The sequence below is a fragment of the Galeopterus variegatus genome, unplaced genomic scaffold (assembly GCF_000696425.1).
Source record: "Galeopterus variegatus unplaced genomic scaffold, G_variegatus-3.0.2 Scaffold2257, whole genome shotgun sequence".
Taxonomy (NCBI): Eukaryota; Metazoa; Chordata; class Mammalia; order Dermoptera; family Cynocephalidae; genus Galeopterus; species Galeopterus variegatus.
Window position 1 is genome coordinate 164,811 of NW_007728368.1, and position 19,912 is coordinate 184,722.

The window sequence follows — 19,912 nt, forward strand, 5'->3', positions numbered from 1 at the left end:
ACGTGGCTGTTACCCATAGAGTTGGTTCTGTTCTAGCATTAAAAATCATTTCACTAGAAGTATAAATAAAAAGTGAAACATGGACACCAAACTACATTGACTAAAACTTGGACCCAGTGGCCAGCCAAAATAAGTTGGGAAACTTCTCGGATTGCAGGAGTCCTCAATTTTTATGGAAGTGATGAGAGGTGAGTCCCGGGGAGAGCAGGCACATACCCCCTCTTCCAGCACCAGCAAACACAAGGAGTTAGCATTCTTCTGAAATCTCTCAGCCACAGTTTGCTCTGCTCGTGTTCATTTTTGAAGTGTTTTGTGTGTATAGTTTTAACCCTTTTATGGGGATGTTGAAAAGTGCCAGTGAAAAGAAGCATATGGTTTCCACGGCAGCAAAACTGAGCTGAAGCCATCACTTGGGACTTGCAGCCTTTCATGGCAGAGGGCTGGCTCCTCGGAGAATCACACCTTTGGTACAGGTAAAGTGCTTTACCAGCATTGCCACTTCAGCTGTTTTCACATCCCTGAAGTCATCCATCTGGAGGATCCCTTGTTGGAAGGTTCACAAATTCCAAGTGGCTTAATCAGGGGCCGCTTAGGTTACTTACGCCATGATTCCTGGATTCCTCCCTCTGTTGGATATTACCCATGTCGGTGCAGACAGATGAGCCGCTTTACCACGGGTGGTGCCTGGACATGATAAATCCAAATTCAAGGCCGTGCTTTGGGCTGTTGCTACAAATATGCCATCAGCAAGTAAGAAAAAAAAAGTCCCAGAAGGGGCAGAACAAGCAGCAAGGACAGAAATGCAGTGGTTGTTCATCAGCCCTAACTGAGGATAGCTGGAATCCTAAGTGGTTTCTTTGGGTATAGACACCATGAGAGACTGAAGCACTAGTGCTGTTTGCTTTGAGACTGGAAGAGGATGGAGGTGCACATGGGTTCTTCCTTGGTTTTTAAAAATCTTTTGCCCTTGAAACAATGCATCCCCCTAGAAAGTATCCATGTAAACATTAAAAGAAAAAAAATGAGCACCCCTAAGTCTAAGTGCAATGGGAAGAGATACTGGCTCCTGGAAGGTACCTCTCACAATTGAGAGCATTTCCTATGCCTTTCATTTTTCATTACACAGAGGCTGGATTTGGGCTCTTTCTTTTCCAAGTTCTCCAGAGTGGGAATGTGATCTCTGATGAAGTTACCAGTTTATGAAAATGCTGTAATAGCAAACCAGCTAGGGCGTCCCATTAAGTTCATCATTCAAGTATCACTTTATTTATATATTACTAGTTTAGTCTTTCCTGCTTTGAGATCGGTCTTTTCTCTCTCAGTAGGTACTTGTCACTTCTCTTGTTTTGCTATTTCTTTTTTTTTTTTTCCTTTTAATAAAAATAATCGAAGTTGGATTTTAAGTCTGGGTTATTAATTTTTCTGAAAGATATGTCTTCTATTATACTGCAGAATATGAACTATTTTAACCCTGACTATTCTCTATTTTGTATAATTTTAACAGCAAAATTCTTTTTCTTTTCCTTCTGTCACATTGAAGTTTATGCCTGGCATTTCTTACTGTGGTGCTATTTCTTTTTTTTTTTTTTTTTCCTTTTTGTCTTTTTTACTGACCGGTAACGGGATTGCAACCTTCGGTGTTGCGCCTGTACCGGGGACCGACAACAGGATCGCAACCCTCGGTGTTGCGCCCGCACCGCGCTCAGCCAGTGAGCGGGAACCAGTCTCCACATGGGATCCGAACCCTCAGCGGGAGCGGCGCACTCTCCAGTGTGCCACCGGGCCGGCCCACTGTGGTGCTATTTCTAAAAATTAGTATATCTACAGCTCCCTGCAAGAAGTAGTTTTAGCAGATCTTCAAATCCTAAACTTATGCATTTCTGTTTATTATACATAGTGGGTATTTGGATCTCCAAAATTCGTGGTGCTTCTCTTCCTCTACCCTTAACACTAGTATAAGAGAAGTGGAATAGATTCTTATCTCTTTTACTGAGACCCTCTTTGGTCATATCAGGGATCTCATTCGTAAAAGCTTGGCTATTCTGCAGCTTTCATTCACTCATTCAAGGAATGTTTATCGAGTGTCTGTTATGTGCCAGGCACTTTTCTAGGTGTCAGGGATGTTGTAGTGAACAAAGCAAACAAAATTCTTACCCTTACTGGAGCTTACCTTCTGGTGGAGGAGACAGATAATACATGAGAAAAGTAAAACATGTAGTATGTTATATTGTCATAAAGCCTAAAAAAAAAAAAAATCCAGCAGAGAAGGGGGTTTAAAAGTTGGGGGCTGTATTGAAATTGTGGGTTGCATGCCAGAGGAAGCCCCAGTGCAGTTGTACGGGGCAAGTCAGAGGAATGCCAGCTGCAAAGGCCTTGAGGTTAGAATGTGCCTGGGCTGTCTGAGGAACCACAAGGAGACCAGAGGAACAGAGCGAAGAGGGGACACTGGCCTCTGTTTCTCCACTGTCTGCCAAACACATGGCACAGCTCCCAGTACGTAGTAACATCCAGATATTCATGGAGTGTAGCAGTGAAACTGGATTCCAGAATTTTTAGATGTGTGAAGAAAGGGTGGGGGAGAAGGTCAGGTCACACGCAAGGGGTGTGGTGGGAAGAAAGTGTTTAAGTGGGAGGAACTGGAGTGGATGGGTTTGGAGATGGAGAGGTTGAGTCGTCAGCTGGGAAGACAAGTTTGCCACTTGAGAGCTCAGACGAGAGAGATTTGGGAGGTGACAGTGGAAGATGTAGAACCGATGAGACCCTCCAGGGAGCTGGCCTTGGGCAGGGCCGCGTGTGGGAACGCAGAGGGAGGGAAGGATTCATTCCACAGGACCTCAGGCCTTGGTGATGGAGGAGATGTGGCCGTGAGGAGATGCAGGAGCTGAGCGCACACTAGGGCTCTGCTGACCGCGGTGGTGCTGTTGATAGGACTGGGGAGGCCTACATTGGGAGAGGACGTGTTTGGGTGAAAGTGAACACTAGAATAGAAAACATGTAGTGATATGCTAGATTGACATGAGGATCTGTGTTTGGGTCTCATACCCAGAGGCTCTCAAAGCCACTTGAGCTAGTGAGGCTCCAAGATGGCCTCTGTGAGGGAACCCTCAGCATGGTGCTGCAGCCCCAGTGTCACCAGCAGGTGGCGTTTTTGGGGGCGTGTGATCTGAGGAGCTTCCGAAGACCCATCTGCCTGGAAACCTTTAGCCCAGAACCTCAGAGATGTCGTTTTCTATGCCCACCATCACTGCTTTATTTAGGAACGCTCTGCTTAAAGAGTCTGTCTGTACCTTGCTGAGCAGAGCGTTCCTAAATGTAACTGAGCTCATCAAAGGGATGCCTGTTCCCGTTTGTCCTCTTTCAGGCATCAGTAGACTTAATGCTTTGATACTTGGGCTGTGTTTAGTCGATGCACCAAATGATAAGTAATTAGTAACAGGCAGGGGACAAGTTCCACTTTCTGCTTGTCAAGGTTAGATATTAACTGGTGAGAAGAAGACAAAATACATTTGAGACAAAAGGTGTGTGTGTGGGGTTATCAGTGTGCTGTGTTTGCCTTTAGACATACCAGACAGGAGTTTTGCTGAGTGGAGACAATCGAGGTTATCTTGATGCTTCAGGATCCCTTTCCTTAGTAACAGAAGACATAGACTTGGCAGCGAACATCTTGCACCCAGCCAGCTGTTCAAGTAGGAGCGTGAGAAATGGGTCACAAACATTTTAGTAGCTGCAGAAGACTAAACACTAAGCATTTTGTCCTTTCAGAGACAAGTACATTGTTGCAGAAATGTAGATAAAAGTGAGCACCGTCTCTTCTAACATTTTGATTTCCACCCTTATCTCTTCTTCATGGCAATTTTCAGGGGCCGAGCATTCTTAAAGTTATAGGTCTCTGCTTTAGTGGCTAGTTATTAACTAAATTTTTGTTAGAAATATATAATCTATACAAATCAAGGAAAATGACGTGCCTGTGTGGGGGGCTGCCTTTCTGAATGGTACCAAATATTTTGAAATGAAGGGCCCCAAAGAGGCAAATTTGGAAGCAGTGGTGGCAGACAACCTGGGTTCAAATCCTGGAGCTGCTGGTGTAAGCTCGTGCAAGTTTTGTGACCTCTCTGTTAAATGTGGATTGTAACAGCACTTATTTCGCATGATTTTTGTGAGAAAAAAATGAGTTACTGCATGCAAATCCTGTGGGATTGTGCCAGACCCCCTCGTAAACCCTTGGAAGACTGGTTCCCAGAAGCTGTTACAGCAGGTTTCCCCCATCGAATTGTCCTAACCATTAGGTCCTCCTTCAAACCTCTTACAACAGCTCAGCCTGCTTCTTAGACATAATATCAGTTACTCAGATGTAAAGTGCTGGGAAGGTTTGGATGAAATGAGCACTTGCCAGAGAGCCACGCTTGGTGGGAAGCAGCGTGAGGGACCTGCCACCTGGCCTTGACAGGGCTGTCCTTGTATGGTCATGGACAGAGCCCGCCATGCTGAGGGGTCCCAGATGGGCAGCCAGTGGGTCTCCTGTGGTTCGTATTTGTGCTTCTAACCTATTGTCCCATCCTCTGGGCAGCTGATAGACTGAGCACATCCACTTGGAGTACTTTGTTTTACTTAATATTTTATCTCTGTTGTTCAAAAGGCATTTCTGCTTCATCCCTCGAAGCCACGCCAGAGACCTCGGACGCTTCTACCATTATTACGATTTTTGAGAACTTCACTAGAGAACTGAAAAATTACGAGGTAATAGTCTTATCAAAAAGGAAAAGCTATCTTGTTCTAGGTGAAATAAGCCAAATACTGCATGATCTCATTTGGATGTAGAATCTAAAAACGTTGAACTCAGAAACAGAATAGAAGGGCGGTTACCAGGGGTTGGGGGGAGTAGGGGAAATGGGCAGATATTGGTCCAAGTGCACAAATCTTTGAGTTGTAAGATGAGTGAGTTCTGGAGACCTAATGTATAGCATGGTGACTATAGTTAATAATAATGTATACTTGCAATTTGCTGAGAATAGATCCTAAGTGTTCTTATCAGACACACACACACACACACACACACACACAGGTAACCATGTGAGGTGCTGGATATGTTAGTTTGATTGTGATAATTACTTCACATTGTATATTTATATCAAAACATATATACCTTGAATATATACCATTAAAAAAAAGAAAAACTAGCTCCTTATGAGTTTAAAGTAGCAAGTTCATGTTGTTCACCAGTACTGTTGTTCTCCTTCATACGTGAAGGTGCTTCTGAGCCTGTGGGGAGGAGAACTTGCCTTAGCTGTGCTCACTGATTTCAGTGCCTTTGTGAATTGTAGTTTGTGTTTATAAGACAGCTATTGTGAGTCCCTTTGCTCCAGCGGGACCAGATGGACTTACTGCAAATCAGACTCATAGTTTCGTCTCATTAGTAGCAATGACTGAAACAAGGAGCAGGGAGAGGGAATGGTGAGGACAAGAGAGGAACCTGGAAGACACAGGTCATCAGTAGGTGGATGACAGATGAGTGGCAGCGAGTCTTTGAGACACTGCACATGCAGGCTGTTGCAAAACCTTGTCTAAATGATGAACATTGGAGCCATTTCAGTCCTTTCCTTTCTTGTTCTGTTATAATTTTCTTTTTTATTTTTTTTCCTTTTTGTCTTTTTTCGTGTCCGGCAACGGATCGCAACCCTCAGTGTCGCGCCCGTACCGGACCGGGATCGCAACCCTCGGTGTTGCACCCGCACCTCGCTCAGCCAGTGAGTGGCCGGTCTGTATGTGGGATCTGAACCCTCGGCGGGAGCGCTGCCGCGCTTCCCAAGCGGCGCACTGTAGTAGCACGCCACCGGGCCGGCCCCCTGTTATAATTTTCTAATGACTTATTTATTAGCTCATTTGAGAAAAGTATCTTACCCTAACCAACATTCGTTTAACTTAGAGTATCTCCAAAGTCTTATCTTATTTTCTGTAATACCAACGTAAGTCGATTTAGAGTGGAAATTTCTTCGTAGTATTCAATATTTATACTATGTATGATAGCACAAATATAAGTTTTTGTATCTTATCTTGTTCTTTATTGGTACCAACCTGAGGGAATACCTGAAAGGTGTGTAAGACGGTGACTTAGCAAACATTACTACTAAAAAACTGTGCTATGAATATTACTGTGTACTGGTAGCACCTTTTTAATACAAGGTATGCATTCAACTTATGAAGTTGTTTAATCTAAATGTGACTTTTTTGTATTGTTGTTATGGTTTAGCTTAAGTACAGAAAGAGTCCAGTTTCTTCAGAAAATGCAAAGGAAACACCAGATTGCCTAATAAAACTTTTAAACCAGATACAACTGTGCAGGTAAGTATAGTGGGCTGTGTGTGTCCGTGGGTTCCACATCCTTGAAGTCAACCAATGACACATTGAAAATATTTGGGGAAAAAAGTATAAATAATAATAATACAACAAAAAATAATATGAAAAAACCCAACACATATAACAACTATTTACATAGCATTTACCATAGTATTAGGTATTGTAAGTCATCTAGAGATGATTTAAAGTACAGGGAGGATGTGCATAGGTTATAGGCAAATTTACACCATTTTGTATCAGGGACTTGAGCATCCTCAGATTTTGGTATTCTCAAGGGTCCTGGAACCAGTCCCTGAGGATACCAAGAGACGACTGTATTGAATTTCAAAAACAAGTTCATGGACATATGATCACTCACAGAGATTTATTTCATGACATTGCTCTGAGGCCTGGAGGAGTCGAAGCCTGAGCAGATGGGAGGTTTGATGCATCACTCAACCCTTCTGGGTTTCTGGTTCCTCATCAGCATGATGAGGGGTTGAGCTAAATGCCATCCTTAAGCCTCTTTATGTCTACCATTGTATGATCCTAAAATCCTGTGTTTTTTAAAAAATGTATAATCCAGTTGTGAAGACAGAGCAAACATGGATGTGTATGTAGAAGATGCTGGATAAATGAAATGTGTTATAACCATACAGTGGAATGTTACTCAGACTTAAAAAGGAATTGGATTCTGCCACATGCTGCCACATGAATGAACATTGAAAACGTTATGCTGAGGGAAAGAGCCAGACTCAAAGGGACAAATACTGTACGATTCCACTTAAATGAGTATCTAGAATAGGTGAATTCATAGAGACAGTACAATAGGGGTTGCGAGAGGTTGGGGGGAAAGGGAGTTATTGTTTAGCGGGTACAGAGTTTCTGTTTGAAATGAAGGACAGTTCTGGAAATGGAAGTGGCTGTGGTTAATGCCACTGAACTGTACACTTAAAAATGGTTAAGAGGGTAAATTTTGTGTATATTTCACCATGATGAGATAACACTACACACACATTTGCACGCGCATACGCACACACTTATGACCAGGTAGCAAGAAGTACGGAGATGCCAAGAATTCCGAGGATGTGAAAATGGGAAAGGGTGTGGAGGGATGGGCTTCTGTAGCGAGCAGAGTCGATCCAGGGCTTTTACAGTCCAAGTACTTCTTGAATGAGATTATGGAACCAAAGATTTGAACGGAACAGAGGAGACGAGTATAGAGATTGTTCCTTATTGGAGAGAAGGGCTATAAATGAAGGAGGGAAAGGAAGAGATGGAGAGCAGTTTTGCTTAACAGGTAGAAAGTTTCTTAGGGTAGAACACATTATTTGAAGAGAAATTTACAATATTTTAAAAACTCTTGTATGCATGTGATGGCATTTGAATGTCAAAACAAGCCCTTTGGAGTTGAGGAGCTCTCATTATCGCTCAGGCCTACTCTCATCTATGCATCATTCAGCTCATGCCCTGAGCAGCACGCAGTGCCAGGCCTGGGCTCGGTGTGAGAGCGTGAGAAGCAGCTCAGCCTGAGGGAGAAGAGAAACAGTGAGCAAGCAAAGAAGTGATTTATATGGTGGTTAGACACAGAACAGCGACTGTTGGAAATTTTAGGACTGAAATGTAGAGGGGGAAGATTGCATATTAGCTCATTCCTGATGCACCTTGCAGGACCAGCTGAAGGCAGGAGAAAGGGGGGCCTCCCAGTCTCCTGTCCCCTGTCCCCTGGAGTTGTCTGTCCTGTGCTGTCCTGAGAGTAACATTGAACTAGCAGCTGCTTCTGGGCTTTGCATAGTTAGGCTCCTGAGCATGGGGATGAGTGGGCAGGGAGGGAAAGGAAAAGAAGGGAGATAACTACATGTTCTTATAGCAAAAAATGTCTGGGAATTACAAAGTATTCTTGTAGTAAGAGGACTAGTTAAGAATGTCTTTCCTCACATCCAGACAGTCCCAGTGAAATTTGTTGCTTTTACATTTATCAGGCTCCATAAACTAGAGCAGTTTCACAGTTTTGTTCTTCAAGAGTTGAGCAATCTTGAGAAAGATATTCGGGCTCTCAAACACCTTGAGAAGGATGTTCTGGTAAGTTCTTTTTGTTCAGACATTCTCTGTGATTTAAGAGGATCTTTTCTAGGGAAGAATAACTGCGAGCTACTTAAACCTTTTGTTTGATTTTAGGAATTTTGGGGAAAACAGTCTGCTGATCTGAAATCATTCTGCGACGTGCAAATGCAGAGGTACTTTTTAAAGTATTGTTTCTAGAAGTGTCTCAGTTGACGCATGAGGTAATGCCTTTGCTAGTGCATGGGTGTTTGGTGTTGATAAAACTCATGTGAGTAGCTAAATATTCAACTATGTCTTTGAAACCAGCCACTTCCGTGACACCTCCCTGAGAAGAGTGTGGCTAATGATATCAATCAAGAAGTGTAAATTTTGAAAGGCATGACAGGATCACCCAACTCTGTATGTTTTTGATCCAAATTATTTTATTTTTTAAGCAATATTTTAAAAAATTAAAATGATTAGATTTTGAGAAAAATATTTAGGCTTTTGAGTATACAGTTGATTTTTGGCTATACAGAAATCATGTTCTTGATAGAATATATTCTCTATATTACATATACATGTACACACACACACACACACAGTTGACCCTTGAACAATGTGGGGTTGTTGTGTCAACCCCTGAGCAGCTGCAAATCTGAATATAACTTTTGACTCCCCCAGAACTTAACTACTAACAGCCTACTCTTGACCAGATGCCTAATCAATAATATAAACAGTCAATTAACACATATTTTGTATGTTATATGTATTATACGCTGTATTCTTACAATAAAGTAAGCTAGGAAAAATGTTAAGAAAATTATAAGGAAGAGAAAACACATTTATGGTACTGTACTGTATGTTTATTGATAAAAATCCGTGCATAAGTGGACCCACACAGTTCAAGCCCGGTTGTTCAAGGGTCAGCTGCATACACACACAACTTTTAAAGCAGCATGTAGGCTTCTCCTGCTGCAGTTCCCTTCAGTGTAATTAATCAGGCTGGTGCTTCTGTCCCTTTGGGACATGGTCCCATCTTTCCATCCTTTGGAGCCTGGGGCTGGGCGAAGTCTCTTACTCTTCTACTTCTGCCCTAGGAAAAATGCTTATGTTCTCTTCCTGCTTGAATGATCAAAGGAATTCCTGTAAAAATTTGTAATAGCTAAAGCTTTATCTGCCAATCGAGAGTCAGCTTCTGTCACAGAAATCTAAGGCAAATGGTTTTAGGAAGGATATTAATCTGATCACGCCATACATTTCAGAGCAAGAAAGATTATTTTAAAATCTGATTTATCCATCCTACTATTTACTCCAGGTAACACAATTAATCATAATGACAGAATGGACCATTTTCAAAATCCTTTCGCACACTCTTCTCCCTCCGTGCGGCGTTTACATGATTAAAGGCGATACCCTTTTAGAACATCTTCACTGAAAGCCCATGGTTGGTTGTTCTCGGACTCAGGGCCTCTTTACATGCTTAACATTTGAGGATCCCCAAAGAGCTTTTGCTTATGTGAATATTTTCCATACTAAAATTTGAGAATGAGATTTTTTTTTCCTTTTTTTTGTCTTTTTTCGTGACCGACAACGGATCACAACCCTCAGTGTCGCACCCCGCACCTCGCTCAGCCAGTGAGCGGCCGGTCTGTATGTGGGATCCGAACCCTCTGCGGGAGCGCCGCCACACTCCCAAGCGGCGCACTGTAGCAGTGCGCCACCGGGCCGGCCCCGAGAATGAGATTTTTAAAGTATATTTATTTTAAAATAGCCAGCGTATACCTTTACATATTGATATAACAGATTTTTATGAAAAATAACTGGCCTTCAGAATAAGAGACTTGAGAAAAGTAGCACTGGTTTATGTTTCTGCAAGACTCTAATGTCTGGCTTAATAGAAGACAACTGGATTCTCATACGTGCTTCTGAGTTGAATCCGTTGTGAGTCATGTCGCTTCTGGGAAATTCTACTGTACATCTCTGGAAGGGTAAGAGTGAAAAGAGCAAACACTTTAATGTCATTACCATTATTACCAAAATAGATGTGACCTCACAGGACCCGAAGTTCTACAGGGGCTCCCCAGCCCACACTTTGAGGACTGCTGATGTAACGCAGCACTATATTAAGCTTTAGCAAAGGTGACAACTCCTAGTCTTCTGAAAACTGGAGAATTCGTCTATTTTTGATTAAACCCGAAATTTTAGACACAGTCTCTTCAGTTAACATTGTTGGATGTCAATTATTATTTGCATTCATTTCCCTCTGGTAACAAGCCCCTGTGTGAATTTAGAATATCTCAAAGAACAACCGTCTCTTCTACACATGCACCCCTCAGGGACTTGCGTTTGTTCTGCCTTGTCCTGCAGCTGAGATGATGGCGTGCTCTTGACATCAGCAGCCCTGTGAGGCTGAGAGAGATTGGTGAGCTTGGTCAGGATCGCACAAGTATCCAGTGTCTGGTTTTGGTCGTGTTTTTATGTCAGCGATGGCTTCACTTATCTGGCTAGCATAGAGCTACAAGGAGTTAGGGATTCAGTGCTTTGAATGGTGGTCATGAAATAACCTCTACATATTTTGTAGACCAGAAATATTGACAGAGACAATGCATAAAATAGAATCAAGTGAAAATATTAACCTCTCATGTTGGTGTCCTGGGTTGCCATTGGCCGTCCTCATCTAATATCAAGTGATGATCTGTGAAATAACTCCATGGTATATCTATGTGCATAGACGTATGTTTCTGTTTTGAAATTGCCTAATGTGAATGTAATAAAAAGAGGTGGACCTATTTCTTCTAGGCTTAATCCAGCTCAGCCTTGATGAGGAAAGCCAAAGCCCCTCTGCGTCCCTTGGGTAGGTACAAAGGCTGCGTTGTTCAGTCAGTGGAAATGGGGTGGGGAAAGCAAGCTCCAAGTGATGCTCTACTGCTTTGTCCATGTTACATTCCTGCAGCCGCGCTCCCTCCTCTCTCTCAGTCTCTCCTGTGCTAGAACTTCTCCTTTTGGGTCAGGACCGTTTATTCATTCAACAGATGTTTATAATTGAGCTTGCTCTGCATCAAGCATTAATACTAAATGTGGAGCTACAATGTGGAGCTACAATGGTTAGCACACAGATATGTCCTCAACCCCATTAAAAATAAATTCCTTCAAGGAAGACAGAAAAAAGACAAGTAAAATAATCACAGGTTTATTAAGTGCTTTGGCAGAGAGCAACGGTGTCGAGTGGCAGCTCCAGATGGGATGGACGGTCATCAAAGGCCTTTTTGAGGAAGTGACATTTAAGATGAGGTCTCAAGGATAAGAAGGTAGTGGACTTGTGAACAGTTTAAACAATAGGGTCGAGCTGGGGAGAACTTGAAAACTTTAAGGAGTCGAGAAAGTTCTTCAGTGACAGTGAAGGTAAGGGGACAACCATTTGAAATGAAGTTGGGATTGTGGTAGACGCTCAAGGAGTTAAGGCCTCTTTGGCCATGTTGAGAAGTTTGAATTTCACTAGGAATGAGGGAGACCATGGATGGGTTTTGAGCAAAGGCATTGGGGGTGAGAGTAATGTATATAACAGATAAATGTGATTTATATTTTGAGGAAATCATCCCAGCTGCTATGTTGAAAACTGATTGGAGGAATGAAGACTAGAGGGGGAGAGTCCAGCTGGACGGCTGTAGAGTCCAGGGCGGTGGGACTAAGCAGGAGGGTAGTGGCAGAGACGGTGAGAAATGAAGGGATTCCAGATACGTTCTGGAGCTAGAATTAATAAATTACTGATAGACAGAAACAGGTAAAGGAAGGAGAGTTAAACCTGTCTCCTAGATGTCTGTCTCTAGCGATTAGATGGATGGTGTTGCCTATTAGAGAGATAAGGAAGATTTAGGGTGGGAAGACTGTACCAGTCAAACAGAACCTGGAGTTCATTCGTTAACACTTTAACTTTTAGATGTCTGTGCACATCCAAGTTTTGATAGGAACCTGAAATAAATGGACAATTTTCCAGGAAAATACAGTATAACAAAATGGACTCCTGAATGGATGGGAAACCTTAACAGAGAAATGTTCATAGAAGAAAAAGAGCAAGTTGTCAAATAAGTACCCTACAAACATGTATGAGGCTACTTCAAAAAGTTAGTGGAAAATTGAATTAAAAGATAACACAAATTGGAGGAAAGGGTCTGGGAGGCCCGATAGCAGTCGTCAACCCACCCTGTCCTCTTACCAGGTTCTTGACTCAGCTTCAGGAAAGAATTCTAGGGCAGAGTCACAGTAGAAAGTGAGAATAACTTTAATATAATAAGAAATAGACCACAGAGAGAGTGCGGCATAGCACAAGAGCCTGAGCAGGGAACATGCCAAGTTTAATACAAAAGTAAGAAATACACACTTAAAGTTTAGGACAGTGCAGGCTGGCTCAAGAGAGTGAGTAGCCACCTGCTAAAAGTGAGCTTAAGACAAAGTAAAGCACACACACCTCAGCCAGTGAAGTGCAGGTTGGCCCCAGGAAAGTGAGAAACAGCCCCCACCTACTGCCAAGATTCAGCTTTTATACTTTCGCTATCTAATGCATATTCATATTATCAAATGAACATTCACTTAAGGGGATGGTTCCCTGTTATGTAACATAGTCTTGCACGTGCTCAGTTGGTTTCTTTTGTGAGCATGTTCAGGGGTCAAATCCTATTACATGCACCAGATACATTCCAGAATATTCTGTGCTCTTTATCACTCCTAGTAGGAGATCATTCAAAGGATAAACTCCAGTTTACTGAGCAAGCCCAGCCACTGGATTTGCATAAGCCAGCCCCTTGCGTCTCAATATCCCAAAAATAGGTCCAAAAAGCAACAGTCATTCTCCTTTAGAGAAGGGCATAGAGGCAGGGCCTGAGACCTTGAGGAGTGGCTTGAAACGCAGAAGTGTGTCCTATAGTCTGTGCCTAGGGAAACTGAGCACCTCCTTTCTCACTTCCGTGAACTTTTTGATGATCCCTTGTATGGTTCAGATTGCATCAGAGAGGAATCCTCCTAGTCCTTTAAAGAGGTATAATTTTAGTGCTGTTGAAACTATTCCAGAACATAGAAAAAGAAAAATTCCCTCATTCTTTTTATGAATCTTGCATTACAATACCAAGATTCAACAAATATTACACAGAGAAGCACAGAATAGTCTTACTTAAAATAACTAAGATGAAATTCGAAATAAAATATTGGCAAACAGAATTTAGAAGCTTCTTAAAGGAATAATATCTTTTGACCAAGTGAGATTTATTCCAGGAATACAAAGATGATTTGATATTAGGATCTATTAATACATTAATTACTAATAGTTCTAGGGAGAAAATTCTTTATGATTGTCTCCATATTTCAAAAAGCATTTGAAAAAATTCTCTATGTGTTTTAGAATTTTTATAAAACCTAATAAAATAGTGGTAACTAGGTATTCGGTAGTATGATAAATCTCAGCCCCAAAGCCAGCATCCTGCTTAATGGAGAAACTAAATGCATTATCACTAACATTAGGACCAATGGATGGGGAGACTCAATAACACAGAGGTGTCAGTTCTCTCTAAGTTAATCAAAGAATTCAATCCTCCACTCTCAAAGGCCCAGCGGAGGGTTTTTTTTTTTGTTGTTTGTTTGTTTGTTTTTGTAATTGACAAGCTGCTTCTAATGTATGAGGGCAAGCAGAGATAAAAAAAAAATAAATAAGACACAACTGAAAAGCAAATTAGACAGAAGAGGAACAGTACAAGTCCAAAGCAACTAGAAGTGGGTAGTAATGACTTTCAACTCTGAAATAAACAAAATAGAAAACAAACCACAGGGAGGATTAGTAAAACATAAATCTGGTTCTTTGAAAAGATTGATACAATAAACAAACTTCTAGTCAGACTGATCAAGAAAACAAAAAGGGAAGGCATAATTGAAATTTGGAATTTAAGGTAGAAATAACAGATTTGTAGAGATCTTTAATAGAATAAGAATATGTTAGGAATGGCAAGATGTCAATAAACTTGAAAACTTAGATGAAATGGATAACTTCTTAGAATAATATGCATTACCAAAAGTTACTTAAGAATAATCACTAAAGAAATTAAACTGGTAGTGTAAAAAAAGGTCATCCTTACTTTATAAAAGACATTCCAGATCCTGATATTTAATGTGTTTTATCAAGTTTATAAAAAATAAGTAATCCTTATATAAATAAGTCCAAGGAAGGGGAGAAAAGAGAAAGGTCCCGGATACAGTTTATGGGGTTTATATGATCTTGATACCAAAACAGGACACAGACAATCATGAGAAGAAAATTATTGATGAGTCTCAGATTTTAGTATAAATACAAAAATGCTAAAAATTAGCAAACATAATCCACCAGTATTAGTAATAAGTGTGTATGTGTGTAGTGAGGAGAAAAGAAGAAATTATTAGAAGTAGGTGTATATCATGAATGCACAGACGTCTTAACATTAAAAAAATCTATTTCACCCCCTATCAATAGAATAAGCACATAAATAACAAACTTACTGGTTGCCAGTAAGTTCAGGATGGAAAACACATTTGATAAAAATTCAACACCAATTCGTTATTAAAACCAACCAATCAACAGTACAACTTTAGGAAATGAGGGATGGAAAGGCTCACAGGGTGTCTCCACCTGGTTGGATTCTTTGAATATTATTTTGTTCGTTCCCACTGCATTTGACAATGGTACTTTTTACACAGATGTCAACTTTGAATTTAGATGTCTGAACTAGATTTCCGAAGTAGATTATATCCAGATACACTTATAAGAATTCAGTTCTATTTACCTTAAAGTATAGTAATTATTTTTAAAAACGATGTGTTTTGTTTCATTTTAACTTGAGTACATGAAGTGAATGATTTTAAAAAACTACTTCAGGGTCTGCATTAGTCCATTTCTGTTGCTTATAACAGAATACCTGAAATGGGCAACTTATAAAGGAAAGGAACTTATTTCTTACAGTTTTGTAGGCTGGGAAGTCCAAAGTCTGGGAAACATATCTGGTGAGGGCCTTCTGGGTGCTGACTCTGCAGGGCCCCATGGCAGTCAGTGTCACATGGTGAGAATGTGCTGAGAGCCAACTTCCTCATCTACTCTCCATCTAAAGCCATCAGACCCACACACCCATTCCTGCATGAATGGATCAATCCATTCATGAGGGCCCCTCTTCAAGGCCCCATCTTTCAAATACTGTAATTGGATTTCCCACCATCTTAACACTGTTATAATAGGCGTTGAGTGTCCAAAATGGGAACTTTTGGGGGACACATTTAACCCATAGTAGTGTCCAAAATTGTGCTTGTTGACCCAGCAGTTCCACTTCCAGGAAATTATCTTAAAGATGAAATTGGATATGTGCAAAGATACACAAAGTATGTATTACAAACTTAATAGTGATAGGGAGATATTGGAAAGTGCCTAAATGCTCAGCTACTGTTTGGTTAAATACATTGGTTAAATGTGCTTTGTAGCCATCAAAAAGAATGATTCAGATTATATTAATTGACTTGGAAAGACATTTCACAGTGAAAAGTAAAAGGTTGTTGAGTGAAGCAGCACATGTAACATGATTCTATTTGTCTGAGATTCTCTGAGTATGTATATGCTCGTTCACTCAATAAACGGTTTGAGTGTGTTAGGTGCCGGGTACTGTCTTAGGTGCTGCTGTAGAACAGTACCCTCGAGGTGCCTGACCTCATGGGTATTGTAAGATAGAGTGACAGTAAACAAGTAAACAGAAGAGAATTCACAAGATTGGTGAGTGCTAAGAAGGAAGAACCTGATGAAAGACTGCTAGTGTGGAAGGAGGAGAGGTCAAGTCAGACCTCACCGAGGAGGTGACACTTGATCTAAAACCCAAAGGTTGAGGTGAAACCAGCGGCAGGGAGAGCATTTTGCAGGCAATGGCCAAGACACCTGTTCTGAGGCCATAAGCAGCTTGGTATAGTCTAGAAATTCAGTAAGAACCAAACAGAAGGAATGAGAGCGGAGCAGTGTAAGATGAGGTTAGAAGGGCCATGGGTGGTGGGGGTGGGAGTGACCTAGGACCTTCTGGGCCATGGTTAGGAGTTCGGATTTTATTCCAGTTGCAGTGCAGAGGGTTAATAGTCAGGTGCGTGTGTATTTGGGGGTGGGGAATCAGATGATGTGGGCAGTGGAGAAGGAGCTGGAAGGATTGCTGATTGACGATGTGGCAGGTGGGGAAAAGGCAGGATCAGGGACAACTTCTAGGTTTGAGGCTTGAGCAACTACATATAAACTGTTGTCCTTTAAGGAGGTGGGGGAGCTTGGCAAAGGCCTACTGAGAGGAATGGAAGACAGAATCACCTGTGCTGTTAAAGTTATTTCTCCGTTTCTTTCTGTGTCCAGCACATATAATCCAGGCATGACAGGCTTTGCTCTTTACCAATATCGACTCTCCCCTGCTTCCTTACTAAAAGAACCCTACTTCTGGGGGGAATGATAATGTGGCCAGTCGAATTCTCACTTCCCCAGACTCCTGTGCAACTGAGGCGGGTCCTGTGACCCAGATCTGGCCAGAAGGATGGAGACAAGTCTGTTGGTTTGGGCTTCCATGAAAACTGTTTTCCTCATTTAAAAAAAAGGGGGTGGTGGTGCAGGCAGACATCTTCTACCTTTCATTTTTACTCTTCTCCTTTCTAGGCTGCACATAGAAAAAAAATGGAGAAATGACTTAAATCACACAGGTGACTCTGGTTGTCACTCTCTTCGGTGGGCATGTGCCCTGGGGTTTGCGTGGGATGGGAGAATCTGTCCTCTCAGTTGATATCAGCTGCTACCTACCTCTTGAGCATCTAATTGGGCTGCCTGCCAGTCTGGTTACTAACAACATGTGGTTTGCATACAGCATGGCCCCAACCACTTCCTCCGATGCACTAACCGAGACACAGCTGCCTTTTCTTCAACACCAGAGGAAAAAAATTCACCTGCTGAGTTAGTGTGTCGAGAGATGGCATGCACAGCTCCAAAGTGGCACATGTTTAAGAGACTTTTTTCCTTTTTTTTTTTTTTTTTGCAGCTGGCCAGTACAGGGATCCAAACCTGTGACATTGGGGTTATAAGGCTGGGCTGTAGCCAACTGTTTAAGAGATTTTTAAGGGTAACTTTGGCTCCAGGCAGTTTGTACCTAGGGCACTGACTTTGGCTCTCTGCAGCCATGTGAGATGTAACTTCGAGTTGGAGATGCAGCCAACAAAAAGGAGTGACATTCATATTGGCTCCCTGAGTACGGTGGGACCAAGAGGCAGATAGTTCAGCCCCGGCTAATGACTGTTCTCCTTTTCCACCAGTCTGCACCACCTGAAGAGGACACTAAAGGTGGAGTTTACTGTTGGCTCAGGCCACACAGGCCGTCCTCTAGTGCTCTGTGCCTGTTCACTTTGCCCCACTCCGCGGAGAACCCCGGGGAACTGCTGAACTGGAATAGAATATATGTTGGTAGTTTACAACTGTGCTATTCATCTGTTCACAAAGGTTTACCTTTTGTATTAAAATTTGATCAGATAATAGAAAGTTCTGGATGTTCTGCAACCTGGTTGGTATTCCTTTTTTTCCTTTAATGATTTCAAAAGTAAAATTGATTTTTGAGAAATGTCTTCCAGTTTTGTGGAAACAAAAACTTTAGCAGCATCTATATAATACAATTTAGTGCATCTCTTTGAAAGGGAAGTTTAACTTGAAAATGATGAAAAGAGCTCAGATGAAACTGTGGTGTATTTTGAATAAGAGTTATTAAGAGGTCTCACTTGATCTGCAAATACTCTCATGTCTCCAGCACTTCAAAACTGTCATCTTCAGCAGAGGAGAAATATTCATCATGTGGTAATTACTAAATGTTGTAATGAAGTTTGAGTGCATGAAGTTGCAGATACAGTTGAGTAAAAAATATAACTTACATAATTTAAGTAACTTTGTTCATGATTGGATAAGTAAAGTTAAAGACTGTAGACTGAACAGTTTATTCATTATAGAACTTTGCCAGTTACATTATGTCTTATTAATATATAGGGTAATTTGCCTAAAACAAATGTTTATAACCCCAATTGTCATCTTTTTCTTTACAATTTTTAATGAGCTATGTTTTAGTACATTGTTGTAAGCTTTATAGAGTATAAGAGCACTTACTTTTTAAGTCCCCCAAATCAGGGGGTTAACTAATCTCATTTCATTTTGTATATCCAATTAAGGCTCACAATTTCAGGTGACCTGGAGTTTTATAGATTTCAGTGCCATTACACTAACATACCTAAAAAGTATATATGACTTCCAGTCGCTAGTGAACATATATTTGAGCACTGTTCTCTATAAACCCTTGAGTTAGCTTACGTGGAGGATGTCAGTATAGGTAAGATGTGATTTAGTTGTTACGAACTTATTCTAGAAAGGACCAGGCTGTATGTGACAAGTGCCACAAATGAGATATAAACTGGGCACTACGAGAGTTTTGAAGAGGGAGAAGTCATTTTTGTTGGAGTCATCAGGGATGGCTTCCTGGAAGAGAGGAACCATTTGAAATCTTGAAGAATGATGATTTTTCTAGGATTAGGGGAAGGACTAATGTGAATATAGGAACAGGCGCAGAATCATGAAGAATTTGTTTGAGGCCATAATACTGTGGAGGACTAGTGGGGATTAAATTTAGCTAGGCCCAAACTAAAGTGCCTTTACTGGCTTGACTAGAGAGACTTTATTCTGTCGGTCAGAAGGAGCCAATGAAGACTTGTAGTAGGGATGATAAAATGAACACAGTGGTTTAGGAAGATTAAACTGGTAGCAGTATAAAGGCTGAATACAATATTCAATATACTGGGGGAGGCTGTTGCAGCAATTGAAGCCTCAACTAGAATAGTGGTACTGGGAATGAAAAGGAGGGGAGAGATATGAGGGATTATGGCAGGTGCAAGACTTAAAGAGCAGATTTTGAGGATGAGTTGATATAAGTTGCAAAAATCATGAGCTTGAGATATTGGGGGACATCTTGAAAATATTAAGGCATCCAACTAGTTACAGTCTGTGGTGCATGCAAACATCAAGACATATGCAAAGAGTGCTGAGTGTGCTGAGGACGGCCAGGCTTTGCCTCCTTCCCTCCTTCCCTCCACCAGACATGATTTGGCCACAGACACTTTCATAATGGGCTCCTTCTGGGTTGCCCGTAAGGTCCATAGTGACCGCATTTACAAATTACCCGAGGGTGTGGGCCGGCCCGGTGGCACATTGGAGAGTGCGCCGCTTGGGAGCGCAGCGGTGCTCCTGCCGAGGGTTTGGATCCCATGTGGAGACCGGTTCCCGCTCACTGGCTGAGCGAGGTGCGGGTGCAACACCGAGGGTTGCGATCCCGTTGCCGGTCCCCGGTACGGGCACGACACCGAGGGTTGCGATCCCGTTACTGGTCAGTAAAAAAGACAAAAAGGAAAAAAAAACAAAAAACCTTATCATTATGTACCCATCCTTTCTTGGCCCATAATTGTAAAGATTAAATTACAGATTAACCTTAAG

At 41.6% G+C, this 19,912-nt stretch overlaps 1 protein-coding gene across 1 annotated transcript in view; it reads left to right on the plus strand.

Annotated features, from left to right (window-relative positions):
- The window catches only part of SYCP2L (synaptonemal complex protein 2-like), a 74,965-nt gene extending 57,039 nt beyond the window's left edge, over positions 1 to 17,926 (plus strand). The window contains exons 23-30 of the mRNA XM_008581076.1: positions 3,560 to 3,599; positions 4,206 to 4,255; positions 4,637 to 4,737; positions 6,248 to 6,339; positions 8,316 to 8,415; positions 8,512 to 8,570; positions 11,179 to 11,233; positions 17,704 to 17,926. Coding sequence (XP_008579298.1) covers positions 3,560 to 3,599; positions 4,206 to 4,255; positions 4,637 to 4,737; positions 6,248 to 6,339; positions 8,316 to 8,415; positions 8,512 to 8,570; positions 11,179 to 11,200 — 464 coding nt within the window. The 3' untranslated portion in view covers positions 11,201 to 11,233; positions 17,704 to 17,926. The remainder of the gene's footprint in view (positions 1 to 3,559; positions 3,600 to 4,205; positions 4,256 to 4,636; positions 4,738 to 6,247; positions 6,340 to 8,315; positions 8,416 to 8,511; positions 8,571 to 11,178; positions 11,234 to 17,703) is intronic.
- The last annotated feature ends 1,986 nt before the right edge of the window (positions 17,927 to 19,912 follow it).